Source organism: Aythya ferina (assembly GCF_964211825.1).
Source record: "Aythya ferina genome assembly, chromosome: 5".
In the NCBI taxonomy this organism is placed as follows: Eukaryota; Metazoa; Chordata; class Aves; order Anseriformes; family Anatidae; genus Aythya; species Aythya ferina.
In genome coordinates, this window is record NC_140301.1 from 12,082,664 (window position 1) to 12,099,313 (window position 16,650).

At 44.9% G+C, this 16,650-nt stretch overlaps 2 protein-coding genes across 39 annotated transcripts in view; both read left to right on the top strand.

Moving 5' to 3' along the window:
- The window catches only part of NR1H3 (nuclear receptor subfamily 1 group H member 3), a 29,830-nt gene extending 16,672 nt beyond the window's left edge, over positions 1-13,158 (top strand). For all 6 annotated transcript variants that reach the window (XM_084522096.1, XM_084522101.1, XM_084522100.1 and 3 more), the window contains exons 2-9: positions 237-484; positions 3,136-3,402; positions 6,288-6,496; positions 6,740-6,919; positions 7,314-7,413; positions 9,820-9,933; positions 10,746-10,840; positions 11,236-13,158. In XM_084522096.1, the coding sequence (XP_084378222.1) occupies positions 367-484; positions 3,136-3,402; positions 6,288-6,496; positions 6,740-6,919; positions 7,314-7,413; positions 9,820-9,933; positions 10,746-10,840; positions 11,236-11,382 (1,230 nt within the window). In that variant the 5' untranslated portion in view covers positions 237-366 and the 3' untranslated portion in view covers positions 11,383-13,158. The remainder of the gene's footprint in view (positions 1-236; positions 485-3,135; positions 3,403-6,287; positions 6,497-6,739; positions 6,920-7,313; positions 7,414-9,819; positions 9,934-10,745; positions 10,841-11,235) is intronic.
- Positions 13,159-14,743: 1,585 nt separating this feature from the next.
- Positions 14,744-16,650, top strand: part of MADD (MAP kinase activating death domain) — a 65,202-nt gene continuing 63,295 nt past the window's right edge. For all 33 annotated transcript variants that reach the window (XM_084522048.1, XM_084522051.1, XM_084522064.1 and 30 more), the window contains exon 1: positions 14,744-14,878. The gene's annotated coding sequence lies outside the window, so the exon portion shown is untranslated. The remainder of the gene's footprint in view (positions 14,879-16,650) is intronic.

The window sequence follows — 16,650 nt, forward strand, 5'->3', positions numbered from 1 at the left end:
CAATAAACAGGCAATTTTGTGTCTGAATGCGTTAATCCTTGTACCTTTACCACAGTTTGTTAAAATGTTGTGTTTCAAGGGAATAAACACTGATAAAACAAAGTTAATTGTCCCTTTTTAATAAATAAGGAAACAAAATCTTAATTTTGCTTGTGATGCAGTTTGTAATAGCTTTGGGGAGTTAACATTCTCAGTAGTTGAACTCTTGCCTCTTTTGCATCTGTTTTTCTTCACAGGTACTTCCTTTCTAACTTGCAGTAGCAGAAAGAAACTGAAGACGTTGAAGGAAGACGCCAGCTGCCTCTTGCTCTGCAGTAACCATGCTGCAGCAATGAGATTATAGCGAGCCCTTCCTGTGTGGCCTCCATGGGTCCCACTCAACTCAGCACACAAGATCATGGGAAGAGGGTGGCAAGTGTATTTGAGATGGAGGAGGAAGGGCTTTCACTCTTCTCTGGCTCAGAGAACCCCCCTGAGCATGCAGGTATGGAAAAATTCTTATTCAGTCCACACAAGCTAAGTGAATTCCATTCTTTGAGCTGCAAAAAGAATTAACACTTAACAAAATTTTAGGGTGATTACTGCTACACTTGAGGCAGCCAGTGTCTAAGACTAGAATCCTTTACTGGTAGTTGAAGATGACCAGGTTTATACAGCTGATAAACGTGTTGAATGCTTTGCTTATTTGACCTCCTGGAGGCAAGGTCCGTGGCAGTAAAATGGAGTTCTTTTTGTTTGCCTTATCAAAAGCTGCTGAACAACAAAGCTTTACTGTATGTGACAGTCCTACAAGGGTTAGTGATGCAATGAAGTACTAGGTTCTTGCAGATTCATATAACAGGAGAGTAGAGTTTTCCTCCACACATTTTTTTTTTTCTCCTGAATGTGTGTATTCACAGTAATGAGACATAATAGGCCATGATGTTTTGAAGCTACACGGCATAAAAAAAGACAGGCACCAGAATTAAACAGAGTAATCTGCCACAAGGAATGGAAGTTAAAAGTGTATTAGGAAAGAGAACTGAAGTTTTGCAGTTAAAATTGTCACTGACACACAGAATCCTATATCTTCAAACTTAAAAAATACAAAGGTTGCAAGAAAAAACATCACAAAATGTGAGAAAAATGATAAAATAGTGTATGTACTAAAGAAGGAGGACTGTAATGAGAGCCCAAGGTACCGGAGGGGGGGTTTAAGCTTGATATATCTTGATCTTTGGTTGCACAAAATGGCAATAACAAGCTGTATAACTAAAGTGGCTAGTGCTAAAACTGGAAAATAGTTTCTTTAGATGGAAGAATAAGCATATTTGTCTCAATAAAACAATCGTAAGGATGGTTATCAGGCCTTTATGTAGCTCCTTAAAGACAGTGAAGAAATCCTGTATGCACTGAACAGGTGCAACTTGTGGAAGTCATTGGGTTACTCTGCTGTCTGTCAGAAACGTGAATGGGATTCGAGCCTTCTGCAAAATTATCACACCAGTTAATGCATATGTATTAAGGGACTAAGTAATATGAGATAAATAATAGGCATTGCATAACTTGTTTGTAACTGATCGTGTGAAGAGAAGTACAGTAAATCAAGAGAGGTGAATATCAGAGACTTAACCTTTCCACTGACATTTTCCTGCTGTCCAGTCTGCAATGAGATGTGCAGGCCAAAATGAATGACCTCTAGACCTTAGTAAAGTCAATGGGATTGAAAATCAACACCAAGATACTTAAGACTGAAAACCAATATGGAGTGAAGAACACTAATAATAATTGCTGAGACTGATCTAAAACTTCCTAGCTGTTTACTATTTGGGGTACCTGAGCAGAATAGTAACCAAAGCTGAGAATAGAGAGAAGCATTAAAACCGTAAGCATGAAAATGAACCGTGCTGTTGTAAGCTTGGTGCTGATCAGGAAACGCAGCAGCGTTGTCCTGCAAACCAAACCCTATAAATTGACTGCAGTATAAATGCAGTATAAAGGCTTTCCAGGCATATCTAAACTTATCTGGAGACTTATCAAGACTGTGCTGTTTGTGATCTTTATGAACATCTGTCATGGAAGGATCTATAATATCTGACAGAAGAATTATACGCACTGAGCTGTGCAGGAAGACGTGCCAGATGTCAACGTGGCTAGAATTATTGGAATGAAAACAGAGATGGCTAATAGGGAGGGAATACACAAATAACCTCAGCAAACATTTGAGTAGAATGCTTAAGAGAGACAGTGTGCTCTTAAGTGAGACAATCTTAAAAATGTTTTCACAATGTACAGTTGGTGACAAGATTCAGATCCCTAAGAATGATGTAGGAAGAACAGGGAGCTGCTGCACAAGACCATCTAAAATGCAAGACAGTAGCAAAGGCCCAGTGTTTCAAATGGCGTAACCACGTTTAGTAAATGAAATGTCAATGTGGAAATGCTTTAGTTGTAGGAGTCAGGAGGAGGTGTCTTGAAAAAGAAATTATGGCTGTGGGGTTCCAAAGGTTCCCAGAGCTCATGCAGTGCTTGTCTGCTCCTTGCCGCTAACTCCATGAAGCTGGCGTTTTCTATCTTGAAGGTTTCCCCAGGTGTTCTAGTTATGGGGATTGCCTACTCAGTCTGTTTTGTTTGTAGTGCCACAGTTTAGGTACTGTTTTTCTGTGACTGTTTGACTGCCGAACCATTTTACTTTACCTTTGTGTATGAGAATGGCAGAGAATAGAAGTTAGAACACTGAAGGTGAATTTTAAAAAAAAGAAAAAAAAAAAATATTTTCTATGCAATTTTGGATTTCCACTCAGATTTTTTGTCACAATTTCTTACGTGGCTTAGTGTCATTCCTGCTGATGGGAAGTGCAGAAGAATGTCTGACCTGAACCAGTTTTCTCTCTGCCTGTTTTTAAGTGGATCAAATGCAAAGCTATATCTGCTTATACATTTAGCATGAAACTGTTTGGATTATGTCAGTATTTGACTTGTTTTAGAAGATATACTTGCCCAGAAGGAAAGGCTGTGGAATGGAGGACTTGATCTTTTCATCCATATGTTTGGGAGGTAGTGGGTTTGAATGAGGATATCAGTAACTGTGAGGAATGGGACAGTCAGTTGCAAATGCCATGTGTGATTTTTTTTTTCTTCTTGATGCTGTTCTAGAAAATCCCCCCTTGAAGCGGAAGAAGGGCCCAGCCCCAAAGATGTTGGGAAACGAAGTGTGCAGCGTGTGTGGCGACAAGGCCTCGGGCTTCCACTACAACGTGCTGAGCTGCGAAGGCTGCAAGGGCTTCTTCCGCCGCAGCGTCATCAAGGGTGCCCAGTACGTCTGCAAGAACGGCGGCAAGTGTGAGATGGACATGTACATGCGCCGCAAGTGCCAGGAGTGCCGGCTGCGCAAGTGCCAGGAGGCGGGCATGCGGGAGCAGTGTGAGTGCACCCAGGGGTGCTGCTGGGCGCACCGTGGTGCTGTGGGAGTGGGCTGGGGGCCAACGGGTGGTGTAATAAGGAGGCGGTGTGAGTGCTGGGGGGTTGCTCAGCATGCTGGATTGTGTTTGGGAAGTCACTGAGGGCTTAGTCGGCGTTACGTGGAGAGTTGTCTGTTGCTGATGTGCTGATGAGCGCCGCTTTATTTCCTGAACACACTGTTTTGTAAGAATTCATGGAGAATGGCATCAAGGGAAAGACTCACAACTAAGATTTACACATTCTTCAGTATGTTGTCGACTGCCACAGTAAACTTGGGCTTCTGTCTGGCTCGTGGTCTGCACTGTGAGGTTTGTCACTGTGCTCTTTGAATGCCAGAAGGCGTTTTCCCTATGCGCCTCGTGACAGAAGTCAAGGGCAGCACCAGAGTGCTGCAGCTGTGTTTGTGCAGACCCAACCTTGTTGAGGCCTTTAGCGAGCTCAGTTATTTTTCTCACAGGAGTCATTAGGCTGCTATTTGCTGAATATTCAAGAGTACTCCTGCTTGCATATCAGGAACAGCAATCCTCTGCCATGGCACCTAGATTTCATCCTTCTGGCCAAGACTGGCCAAATGAGTGCTCAGTTAATTCTGTGTGAAGTCTCCTTTTCTGACATCCAGTACTCAGAGCAGTGAGGAACGCAAAGTATTTCAGAAACATCTTCAAAATACACTTGTGCAATAAGAATAAGCCCCGTTAACTTGCAGCAAGGAAATGTGCTTTTCATTTTTTTTTTAAGTTGAAACACAGCACGCCTAACATATGTAATCTATATCTTTGCCACAGTGGTTTGCATCAGCTCTGTATATACTGACTTTGCACCATTTCCCCTTGCTTTTGAGAGCTACAAAACAGATGTATTTGAAAAGTTATGTAGTGAGGCTGTCTGTCCACTGTGTTACTCTTTGGTTGCAGGTAGATATTAGAGAGCCTCTACGTGGTTTGCTTTTTACTTGTTGTCTTATGGTGAGGACAGAGGATATGCTTCAGCTCAGAGAAATTATGCCAAGAGGAATCTTCGGGTTGCTATTATCAGCTGCTTGGCAATTCTTGTCAACATAAATCCTCACTGGAAATTTGCCTTGCTAATCTTGACAAAAACGGAGTGTTTTTTTTTTCCAACTGTTTCACTTGGAAGGTCATTTCAGAACTTCCCTCTAATTGATGGAAACATTCTTCTAATTCTCAGACTGAAGTTATTCACAGACTATTTATCTTTCTTGTAACAGTGTGCACCATGAGGTTAAATATCATCTTAATAGAAAACTGAGTAACTCAGATAATTTTGAATTTAGCATGGTGTAGGAGCTTTAACATAGGCAGTTTTCAGGGTTCTCCAATATTTAGTAACTTGTAACTTGGATGTAAATTCTTCATGCATCTGAGACCTAAGATTGCAATTGCCTGAATCAATGACTTCCCTTTTCAAACTCCTACTGTGACTGGCATTCTCCAATCTTACAGGTCACCTTTAATATGGCTACTGGATTGAATGCCTTTGCCGTTAGAATTCTGGTTTGCGCATGCGTGCATGTGCACCCTTGCTGTTGGAAGTTTGGGATAAAGGTTCATCTCAGCTTGAATGTTATATGTTCTTTGGCTTTCCCTCCAATCCTGTGTGTTGTGCCCCTCAGAACACACTTTCACAATAGCTGTCTACTTCTTGCCTTCATGTTTAACGCAATTCTTCTGAGAAGTGCAAGTGTATACTTGTTGTGCTTTGGGAACTGCCTTCTTGGGGAGCACCTATGTTTCCTTGTTACTGCTACATAAAAAATGGCCGAAGGCTTTTTCAGCACCTCTTAAATTCTTTTTTGCAAGGTCGAGCTTTTTTTCCTCTGTTTTTGAAGTTTACTTTCCAGTCAATCCATTTTCTGCGTTTTGTTCATTGATCAGTAGCTCATGGGGGTGACCTTCTTGAAGATAATCCCTGAATCCAAGTATGTCTGATAGTCTCCTTTTGCTTGGATACAGCTTGCAGATAGTTTTTACAGCTTTGACCTAAAGACACAACCAGCCTTACCTGTGTTCAAACCAGTAAGTTCTTCAGTTAACTTAGTTACAGGCCTCTAACAGGTCTTTCTATTTAAATTATCTAATGAACCGCTGATTCAGTAGGATATTTCATAACACATGCCTCTGGCTTGTTTTATTCCCTACGTTAAATCTAAATGGCATCACCCTTTGAGTTCATGACTGAAGAAGGCTTCCAGCCCTGCTCCGGAAAGACTTGCATTCCTCCTCAGCAGGATTTATGTAAAGCTATCCTTTAATTACTCATCTTGCTGCATGTTACTGCTCTACAGTCTGCTGCAGATGGGCTATGTAGAGAATTGTCCTTTCATGCTCGATCTCCATCCAGTACTGACTTTGACGTCTTAAGAGGAAGATGAAATGCCACAAACTCTTAATTTAGCAATGTGAGGAAAAGACAAAACAACAGGATAATATAACAATATAATGGACACATCATGATGTGGAGAAATCACCTCTTGGAATATGTTACAATATGATATTCTGGGGAATCGCTCAAGGGGAAAAGCCACCGATGTGTTTCTGACATCTGCAGGGCAGCATGAAGGGAGCTTCATGTGTTCACTGTCCTTTGTGAACGTTTTGCAGTACAGTATGATTAAAAGAAAGGCAATGGAACAACTTAAAGTGGAAAAAAGAGGGAGAAACACGTGATAGGTATCACTGCCTGCTGTCTATATTATGTACACTCTGATAAGCCAGATGCAAGCAGCTGTAATCTCTGCCTCTCCATCCACTGCATGCTACCCTCCATTTGTGCAGTTTCTGGCGTTCCCCTGTGTCAAGGTTGATCTCTGGCCATTTCTATTTTAGATGTTCTGTCTGAAGAGCAAATCCGGCTGAAGAAGCTGAAGAAACAGGAGGACGATCAGGCTCGGACAGTCGTGGTGCGTCCAAACCCTCCACACCCACCAAGCCCTTCCCACAAACTGACGCCTGAACAGTTAAGCATGATAGAGAAGCTCGTGGCCGCTCAGCAGCAGTGCAACCAGCGCTCGTTCACAGACAGGCTCAAAGTGACGGTAATAACTCTTACCAGTGGAACCATGATAAGAAAAAGTGGAAGTGTGGGGAGTTGAGGTTGTGGGTGAAGCATTTTGGGGGAATTTAAATGTTTGAGGCATTGTATCTGTGGGCTAACATTCTGTGAATAGCAAAGGCTAATAGTCCAATGTGTCTCTTTTTCTCTGTTCACTTTATCTTCTCATCCTTCTGCTCTCTCTCCATCTTTCACATATACACACTGTCTCTTTCCATCCCCACAGCCATGGCCCCAAGTTCCTGATCCTAATAACCGTGAAGCGAGGCAGCAGCGTTTTGCTCACTTTACAGAACTTGCAATTATCTCTGTGCAAGAGATTGTGGACTTTGCCAAGCAACTGCCCGGCTTCCTGGAGCTCACCAGGGAAGATCAGATCGCTTTATTGAAGACATCTACGATAGAGGTGAGAGTTTGGCTCCACCACAATACGTAGTAGAAGAGAAGAAAGAGTTTGGAGCACCCGCATGCAGAACTGATTTTACACCCTAGATTGAAAGACCTATTTAACAGCTATGGGGCTGTTACTGCAGTGCCAGGCTCTCCTGGCAAAGGGCCATGGAGGAGAATGAGGCAAGAGCCTTGGTAGTGGAAAGCAACTAATTCCCTTCCCAGAAGGAAACAGTGCAAAGGATGCAGTAGAATTTACACTGGAATTTTGAAGCACTCTTGGAGAAGTGTAGTTTTTATATATATTTTTTTCCCTTTGGTGATGCTCTAACCATCATTAAATTATCAATGTTGCAATGTTCTTTCTTGTATTCAAGTCAAGCGTATCTATCCCTGATCTCTGGTTTCAGGTGATGTTATTGGAGACGTCTCGACGCTACAATCCAGAGATTGAGAGCATCACTTTTCTTAAGGACCTGAGCTATAATCGGGATGACTTCGCCAAAGCAGGTGGTGCATTAGACAGGTGTTTCTTCCTTCTCTGTCTTGTGTTGTTTCATCTTTTCCTTTTCAATATGAGCTGGTGGAAATGGTATCTGGGGCCTTGGACTTAGGTGAGGAGTTTAGAACAGGGCTAGACCAATGTCCCCACAAACATTCTTTGCTTTTAACATGTGATATTGCTTCAGTTAATGTCTTTTTTTTTAGGTGTGAACTTGCTTTGGAAAATTCGGACACTTACAGTGTGACAGTCTTGCTGTGTGGATGTCTGCAGTCTTGTAGCATGCACTCGAGCTTAGCCCTGTTTGCTGGGGGAACCAAGGTTGAGTTCACTTTCTGGGGTACCCCACTTCTGGTGTGGATGCTCCCCTTAGCTCACTGTGTGAGGGTGGCGTGCACCTAGGGCTGGCAGCTGGTGCGAACTTACTGGTAAAGAGCTGACATGGATGTGTTCTTAGGGCTCTATCAGATCACAGCAAATCAAACCCCAGACTTTTTCCCTTCGCACTGTATCACTTGGCAATGTAGAGCCTTGCTTTGAGTGATGACGTTAGTGTGAGTATGTTCAAGTTGTTATGAAGTCTATAATGTGTGTTGGAGATCCCTGCAGAATGCTGCAGACGTGTCACTGGCTTGGTATGTGATGATCAGCGGTGACGTTACTTCTGAACTGTGTTTTTCCAGGAGCATTGAATATTTGTGATTTCAAATTAAGTGAAAGGAAGTGCATATCTTCAGCATTTCTGAAAAGGAGATTTTGGCTGTTCTTCATGTGATTTTTGGGGTTTCTTGTGTAGCTATTTAACATCTTGTATTCAAGGTGTCCTTCATTACTTTCCCATCCTTGTATAGCCAGGAATTCCTGATAGTGGCCCCTTCTCAGCAGTTTAATCTCACTCAGTGATACGACTCTTGCTTGGTAAGGTTTTCCAAGCCTTACCATACACATGGTTTGCTGAGAGACCATATGAAATAGGGGAGCAGTGTCAGGTTGTCCAAGTTCTCTTGCAGTGTCAGTAAGGACTAGTCTAGAAGAGTTAGGCCTCAGCCCTTTAAGTCTTACTGTCATGGCTTCTGTTCAGAACTGTCTTTGGTCTTGCTCACTGGTAATTGAATTGTAGGGTGGCTTTTCAGGTACGTGCTGTTCTTCCTTCTCTCCTCCACTTCTCATCATCTTGCCCTGCCAGGTGATGCTTTCATTGCGTGACTCAAAGGCTCATTGCAAACCATGGATTCTTTGTACCTTGCATGGGCCAAGTTCAGGGTGCTCCAGCCCTCCAGGCCCCTGATGGCCTTCTAGGAGCTTACTGCCTCAGCATGCCACCTAACTTCACTTTGAAGTTGTGATGCTGTTTCTCATAACAAGGGTTCAGAACTCTAGGGAGCTGAACTTTTTTTTTTTTTTTTTTTTTTTTTTTCAGGTTTTAATAAACACTATTGTTCCTTGATGCTCTCACTGTTAGCCTTTTCTTCAGATTATTAGGAAGGCAAAAAGCAGGCAGCCAGAGGGGTTTCCTCCATCTTGCTCTTCTTTGCTCTGATGCAGTTGTACTACAGGAAATGAGAAACTTAGATGCTATTTTGGGCTTTAAGATTTCAGCATGTTTGTGTAGCATGTAGCACATGGAGGCTTGATGTGACGGTGTCCTCTATGTTGTGACAGAAGTATCATTGCACTTCTGCCAGGCTGTGTTTATTGAAAAATCATAGAATGGTTTGGATTAGAAGAGAATTTAAAGATCATCTGGTTCCAACCCCTCTGCCGTGGACAGGAAAATCTTCTGCTATACCAGGTTGGTCAAAGCCCCGTCCAACCTGGCCTTGAACACTTCCAGAGATAGAGCAAGGTGATAGGAGGCATAGGTCAGGCTCTTCTTCATCTCTATCACTTTGAAATGATTTGAAATAGTTCAGACCTCTTGGAACTGTATTTCTTTTTTTTTTTTGGCTCAGACCGACTACAGATGAATCAGCAGCATGGGATGAAAGCTTCTGTGGAAGCAGGAAGGCTGCCAGGCTTGAAAGAGATGGTGGTTTGAGAGTGGAAAGTGTAGATTTTGTGATTGTGGGTTTCTGCCTTTGTGATGGATTTACCTGAGAACTGATGACGTTTTTCTTTAGATATAGATATTGCCTACTAATGTGTTGAGGGACACATAAGGCTCAAGGAAACTAAGAAGTTAAGGTTAGGGCCTGACTCCTCACCTGCTGTTGTTGGTGTTCACTGGTGGTACAATGTGAAGGGTGTTTTCAACCATACTTGGGATATAATATAAGGGTATTTGCCTGCCTACCTGCCTTCCCTGCTCCCTGGCATACTGAGTGTGTTTCTGACAGCTTATCCTGTGAGAGGGAGAGGGAGATAGAGGAGACAGTTGCCATTGTTGACACTTACCCTCTTCTTTTTTGTTGTAGGTCTGCAGTTTGAGTTCATTAACCCCATCTTTGAATTCTCAAAGGGAATGAATGAGCTACAACTCAACGATGCTGAATATGCACTTTTAATCGCCATCAACATTTTCTCTGCAGGTAAAATGCCAGGCAGGTCTGAAAGCCTGCAGCACTAAGTTGCAGGGTAAAGAAAATAGAATTAAGGAAGGTAATGAACAGCAGAGGAGTAATAGAGGGTCTTGTGATAAAGCAGTGTTATTTCTGCTGAGGGTATTCATTATACACCGAATCTTCCAGTGCTACCTCCAGACAAAATCAGATTCCCTGCTGATGAAAAAGCATATAGCAAAATCAGCCAATATTAATCTTCCTCACTTAGAAATTGCTATTTTACTGTCCCCTTAAGGTGCTTGGCAGGTCTCTGGCTTGAGGCAGGTCGCGCTGCATGAGCGACATCTAGTGGTCAAGTAAAGATGCTCTTGATCAGAGACCAATATAGCTCTGGGTCAGGAAAGGGCTCTGCAAAGAAATCGCCTCTACTCTTTGCTTCTGTTTTCTGTCTTGTAACCTGTAAGATCAAGAATATGTCTTTGTTCCTGTTATCGGACTTTTTTAGCTGCTGGAGAAACTCTCCCATTCCCTTTGAATAACTGCAGCTTCTCATCTTCACTGGAACAGAAACGTGATGCCAAACACATCTATTTAGTGGTGTTTGGTCTCTGTAACCTTTCACCTTTAGAGGAGTCAGATCTGACTCCCCATGTGCATTAGGTATGATTGAGAAGGAACAGTAACAGAAAACTGGCACAGCTGCTGCAGTCATGGATAACTCCCAGCTGTGCTGGGTGAATTCTCGATGAGGTTTTGGGGAGAAACCATACTACAGTTAGGGTCAAGTCCAGTGATGCTGCCTGTAGCAACCTGCTTACTTCTAACCTGCTTTTTGGCAGACCGACCGAATGTGCAGGACCAGTCCCTGGTGGAGAGACTGCAGCACACCTATGTGGAAGCCCTTCATTCTTACATCTGCATCAACAGACCAAACGTAAGTGTCTCACCAACGTCCTTGGTGGTGATGCAAACTGATTGTGGGTTTATGCAGGCACAGTCCCTGCAGTGATGTCTGTAGCAGATCTGTTACTGCCTGTACTCTCATGCTGTTCCCTTCTGTGGCTGTGTGGTGGCAGCCGTAAATGGAGGATTTGTGAGCTGTCACAGCCTGCTGTCCTGTATCATGTTCCATAGTTAGCAAGCATGTTTTGGGACACGGTGTAGTATTTGTGTTCCCCTACACTGCCGCATGCTGGAGGATGCCAGTTCTAGAGGAAATTGGAATTGTGTTTACAATGCATCATCTGTTTTTTTGTTTTTTTTTTTTTTTTTCTTTTTAAAGTTTTAGTCTGTATTTACTAACAGCTGCCAATTCCTCTGACCCTGCAGGACCACCTGATGTTTCCACGGATGTTAATGAAGCTGGTCAGTCTTCGGACACTAAGTAACGTCCACTCTGAACAGGTGTTTGCCCTTCGGCTGCAGGACAAGAAACTCCCTCCCCTGCTCTCAGAAATCTGGGATGTGCATGAGTGACTGCATGCTCCCAGGGCACTGATATGCCGACATAACGCCATGTCCCAGCCTTTGCTAACAAGAAGCCAGCCTCCCCTCTCCAAAGCACTGAACTCTGGGCTAGGCAGTGCAGGGAGTGATGAGCCTGGGGTTGCAGTGTTATCACGAGATTATGCAGGAGGCAGCTGGGGTAGATCAGATGGGGGGGTTGTTTTGATGTAGTGCCCATGCCCCAAATGAGTAGCATGAAACATCTGAAAACGGTAGAAATGAAGACCCTCCCCACGCACATACACCTCTTTCTTCAGAGTCTCTTTCTCTTTTCTAAGCATGTCCTGGGGATTGGCCCATTGATCCTTTCCTCTCTTGTTGATTATGAAAATGAATTTGCAGGAACTTGCCAAACCATCTCTGTTGAGAGTAACCCAGCTCAAAAGGCTTCTGCAGGGTCCCCAGTGTACCTGGATCTGAGGAGCTCAGGGAAGTCAATGTGGATGTTCTAGGGGTTTCACTGGGTTTCCGATAAATAAAATCTCTTGTACGTACTGCCCTTTACAAAGATTCCAAGAGAAGTAGCTGTTATTTCTTTATTATGAGACTTCATCTCTAGAGTTGCCCTTTCATTCTGACCCTTCTTTGGAAAGAGGATTCCTCTAATGTGTGATGCCCTTTGTCTAACAGGGAGGTCCTCTGGGTAGGGAACATTTGTACATCAGGAAGACGTCAGGCATAAAGCAGTGGACTTTTTTTAACATAATATATTGCAATTTTATCTCATGATGGTTCTCAAACAGTTTACCTTTGATTTGCTAACACCTGGAAAACTTTAGTTCAAAACAAATCAGGGCATAGATTTTGATCTTTAGGAGTGGAAGAGAAGAGAGGAAGGTGGGAAGGACTGGTACCTAGACAAGGTAGGTGTGGTGGAAGGATCTCAGAAACTTCCAAGAATTTGGAGCATGTGGCATGTGTTCCAAGGTGAGTGTGAAGATGTATTTGCCAAGGAGAAGAGGACATGCTGCATTTAGTGAAATATGTGGGCATTGCGTAAGCTATGGGCTGCACAACTCAGATCGTGGGTTGTAGGAACATTGAGTGTAACCAGATCCGCTTGCATCTTCTTCCTTATGCCAAAGTCTTTCCAAGGTACTTGCTCAAGGTTCTAGTGATTGTCATGGGATATGGAGGTTCCTGCTGTGTGAGGAGTGCCAACTGCTTTAGAAGGACACTTGGGTCTTGTATCTTTTTTTGCTTTGGGCACAGTGAGATCCACGCTGGATTTATGCCCTACATTCTTAAGTATCCACATCCTCAAGTATTCTAGGATTTACAGCAATATTTTGTCTGACAGAAGAGAAATACACTGTTCCAAAACCTGTTCCTTATTTTCCAAGAAATAACATCTTATGGCAGATCTCAGAGATGTAACCTGAAGTATCCTGGTAGCTTAGTCTCATGAGCCTTCTCTGTCATAGGGGTCTGTTTGCTTGCCCGGTGAGCATCCCAAGAGCCTAGGTTCACAATGGCTCGTTGTTTTTTGTTTGTTTGTTTTTTGGCTGTGTATCTGAGCGCTATGCCCGTGGTGAGGGTATTGTGTCCATTTTGCACTTGAGGTTGGTCCCCTGCCACTGGCCTTCACTCTGCACCTTTGTAAAGCACTTGTAACAATCTGTAAAATAATCTGTTGTTTTTTATAACTCATTGCAATTGCAAAAATTCTTGTTAAAATCTGTATTTTTAACTAATCTGTTTGAGAAATGTTAATGTTTATATAAAAGAATAAAGCCTAATACGGGATTTTGGCGTTCTCTGTTGTTCCTTCATTAGACTGGAGGAAGGCGGAATGTTTTTGATGTAACAAACTCTAAATTGATAAGAAAGTGAGAATATAGGTTGGGGAGAAGCAGGAAATAGCAAAATAAAAATAACAGCGCAAAACCAGGCAGTTTCCTTTAACCTCTAGTGTGAGATTTTAGCCCACAATGTACCCTTTGTGCTGTAGCTGGCAAATGAGTGAATTTAAGCAAATGTTGTGAGGCTATTGATTATCCATACGTATTTTACCTTAATTTGAGCTACACTCAGAATTTGAGCCTTTTATTCCACGTGCTCCACTCCACTTTCTGCATAGCCAAGCTCAACAAAATTGAAATATGGGTCCTAACTATTAACTAGCCACAGGAGACTCAGCAGGGTGTGAGGTGGGGCGTAATGAGCAGACCTCAAGAGCTCAAGCCAGCCCTGCATGGATTAGAGGACAGCTGGGCCCTGCTGCAAGGATTTGCTGACAAACGAGGCTGTCAACAGCCAGAAGAGGCAATGGCAGTGAAGCTGCTGCCCAGTAACAGGCGCTGCTTTGAAGCTGCAGCTTGAGCAGCTATCTGCCATCTCATTTTTTATTAATCTGAAGATAAAAGCTGCATAGAAGCATGAAGGATTTTCAAGTTACAACCAGTAATGCTGCTGTTGATGGCAGCTGTGAAAACAGTGAATTTCCTTGACTCTGGCTTCTCTATGCTTTTGTGCAGGATCCTGTAAGCAAAGGTAAGTCCTTAGTTTACATTCTTTATTTTTCTTAGTGCAAATGAGTACAGAATTGGTTTTTAGTTTTACAGCCACTTCCCACATTAGCCTGAGGAGGTGAAATAAGCAAGTGTGAGGGAAAAACTTGCCTTGAGCTCAGCGGTGCTTTAATATTTGCCAAATGCTACCTACTGCTCTCAGTCTCTGTCCCTGACCTGTTTCAGGTTTGCTTTGTTAATTTGGCTGCTGGAGAGGTTGTGGGGTGCTGGTAGTGTCACTGGTGTGTGACAGGGAGGGAGAGAGGGAAGGAAGGAAGGAAGCTGTGTTTGCACAATTGGCTCAAATGGATGGGGGCAGCAGGAGCAGATGGGCTGATTTCTGAAATCCCAATTCCTCTATGAGGGGAGAGCGCAGATGTTTTGTGCTCTGTGTAAAAACAAAACAAAACAAAAAACAAAAACTGTTTTTTGTTAACCATTTTGCACTTTATTGTAGTTTTTTAAACCACTGGGATGCCAGTGGCGGTAGTGGTTGCGTTTAGGATTTTGTTCGTTTGCTGTTAAAGGGAGGTGGTGATGCAGCGTGTGAGCGCTTGGAAGAAGTCCTTGAAGCCCCACCTCGATCTTGTCACAACCCCGTGAGGCCGGCAGCCCCGGGCCTCGCCTGCTACCAGCTTTCACCTGGGGGCTGCCTGTAGGGGCAATAAGGCCGGCATTTTGGGGTCTCCCTTCCCCACCTGCCCTCAGCGCCCGGCCCCTCAGCCTCCCCTCAGCGCCTTCCCGCGCTCCGCCCCGCGGCTGCGCCCTGCTGCGGGCGGCACCTGCCGCCCCCCCGCGGCCGGTGTGCGGCTCCGCTCCGCCCTGCCCTGCCTCCCTCCTTCCCCCCGTCCCTCCCCGCGGCTCCCGGGGCTCGATGCGGAACTGCCCGGGCGGCGCAGAGCGGCCGGGGGGCGGCGGTGGAGGCTGTGGCCGTGGCTGTGGCTGTGGCGGCGCAGGTGAGCGCGGGAGGCGCGGCGGGGGCCGTGAGGTGATCTCGGCGCGGCGCTGAGGGGCCGCCCGCGGCTCCGGGGCACCGCGGGGGCCGCCTGCACCTCTCCCCGGGCCGAGCCGGTGCCGGCAGCGGGTTTGGGTCCTTCCCGGCCGGGAAGGGCAGGGGCAGGTGGGAGGGAGGCGCTGAGGAGGAGATGGCTGCGGTAACGCCGCTGGGAAGGCGCCTCCGTGCCCCTCGGCTTGAGGGCAGCGCGTCCTGCTGTGCCTCCAGACAATGGGGGTAGGAAATCCGCTCGGCGTCAGGCAATTTCTGGGGAAATAATGTCTAATCCCGCTTGGAAATGGCCGCTTTGCTTGGTGGCTCGCCTCCTGAGGCAGAGCGCTGCCTTCCTGGCGGTGTGCAGTCACGGTAACGAGGCGCTGGGAGGAACGATAAGCGCCACAGGGAAGCGATTCCTCTTTCCCCTTTCCCCCCGGGTACCACACCGAGCCCCTGGGTGCCCGTGGTGGAGAGGTGGCTGTGAAGCTGGCCGCACGCCCTGCTTTCCCTGGCAGGCCAGCCATTTTCTCCACGGTCAGCCTCTGGGCTGGCGTGCTTGCCCGTGTCCTTGCTCTGCGCCTTGCAGCATCGCTTATCTGCCAAAAGCTGGGCACCGCCGGGCAGGAGCGAGGGAGGGAGGATGTGTTGTGGTGTCCTGAGGGTCATGTAACCGAGCCAATGTCATCCAAACGCTGATTATTTGGGAGGCGCCTCTGTTTTTGGCCTTTCTGCTGCTCGAACCTTGGGTACTATTTTGGGCAGGCACAAGACGTGCTGGCTGTTTTCAGCACTAATGAAAATCTGCAGCACTGACACATCAGAGAGAGCGTCCAAGACAGCCGGTGTGGTGAAAATGCAGTTTTTGCAAGATCTGAGCTTGCCATCATCTGATAGCGTGTTGCGTAACTCTGGAACAGATCGATCGTTCCGGCTATAAAATTGTCCTTCTGCTTTACTGTCATATTATTAGAAATTTTATAGCTTTTGGACCCAGTTTAATACACCCTACGATGAATTATATGCTCCTTATGCATCTTACTGTGTGCTTAATAAAATGGAAAATCGTTAGAAAGTCTCCAGCACGCTTTTGGTTGGAAAATAACACATCTTGTCTGCACGAGCAGATCTTGTACGCACCTCTAGCAGTGCTGTGGATGTACTGAAAGTCTGGCCGCTTGCGATTCTACCACATTAACATCTTCCTCTTCCAAGCTGTGAGTTTGCATTGCTCTCCATACTGTTACTACTTTTAAAGCAGTTCTAGTTTTACTGGATGGACTAAAAGGAAAAGGGAAATCATGTCCCAGCCGAAAGAATGTTTTCTATACAAGATGCGTAACGTGGCCAGGAAATGTTTTGATGATGCATGTGTTATGTGGTAAAATTAGGAATGGTGGTGAACTAAAGGCTGTGTAGCAAGTGGCAGAAAGATAGGTCCTCTAGTTTAAAGCTTTTACGGAAGAAATGTACGTAGTTATTCTACTGGGGAAACCTCTTCTTCAACCTTGGTACCATCCTGTAATTCCTTTGCATGCAGACAGGCTGTGTCTATGATGAAGTCCAACTTCAGTCTGCTTCAGAAGGTTGTTGGAGATGAGAAATGGAAGTTTCAGAGACTTTTAACAGTGAGCTGTGCCCACCTAGCCACGGTAGCTAATTACAGGATGTCAGTGTTGAGTTATGTTGGCTTTGATTTGATCTGGCTTGGGGAGAGGGGTACAGAGGCTCCTAATTTAT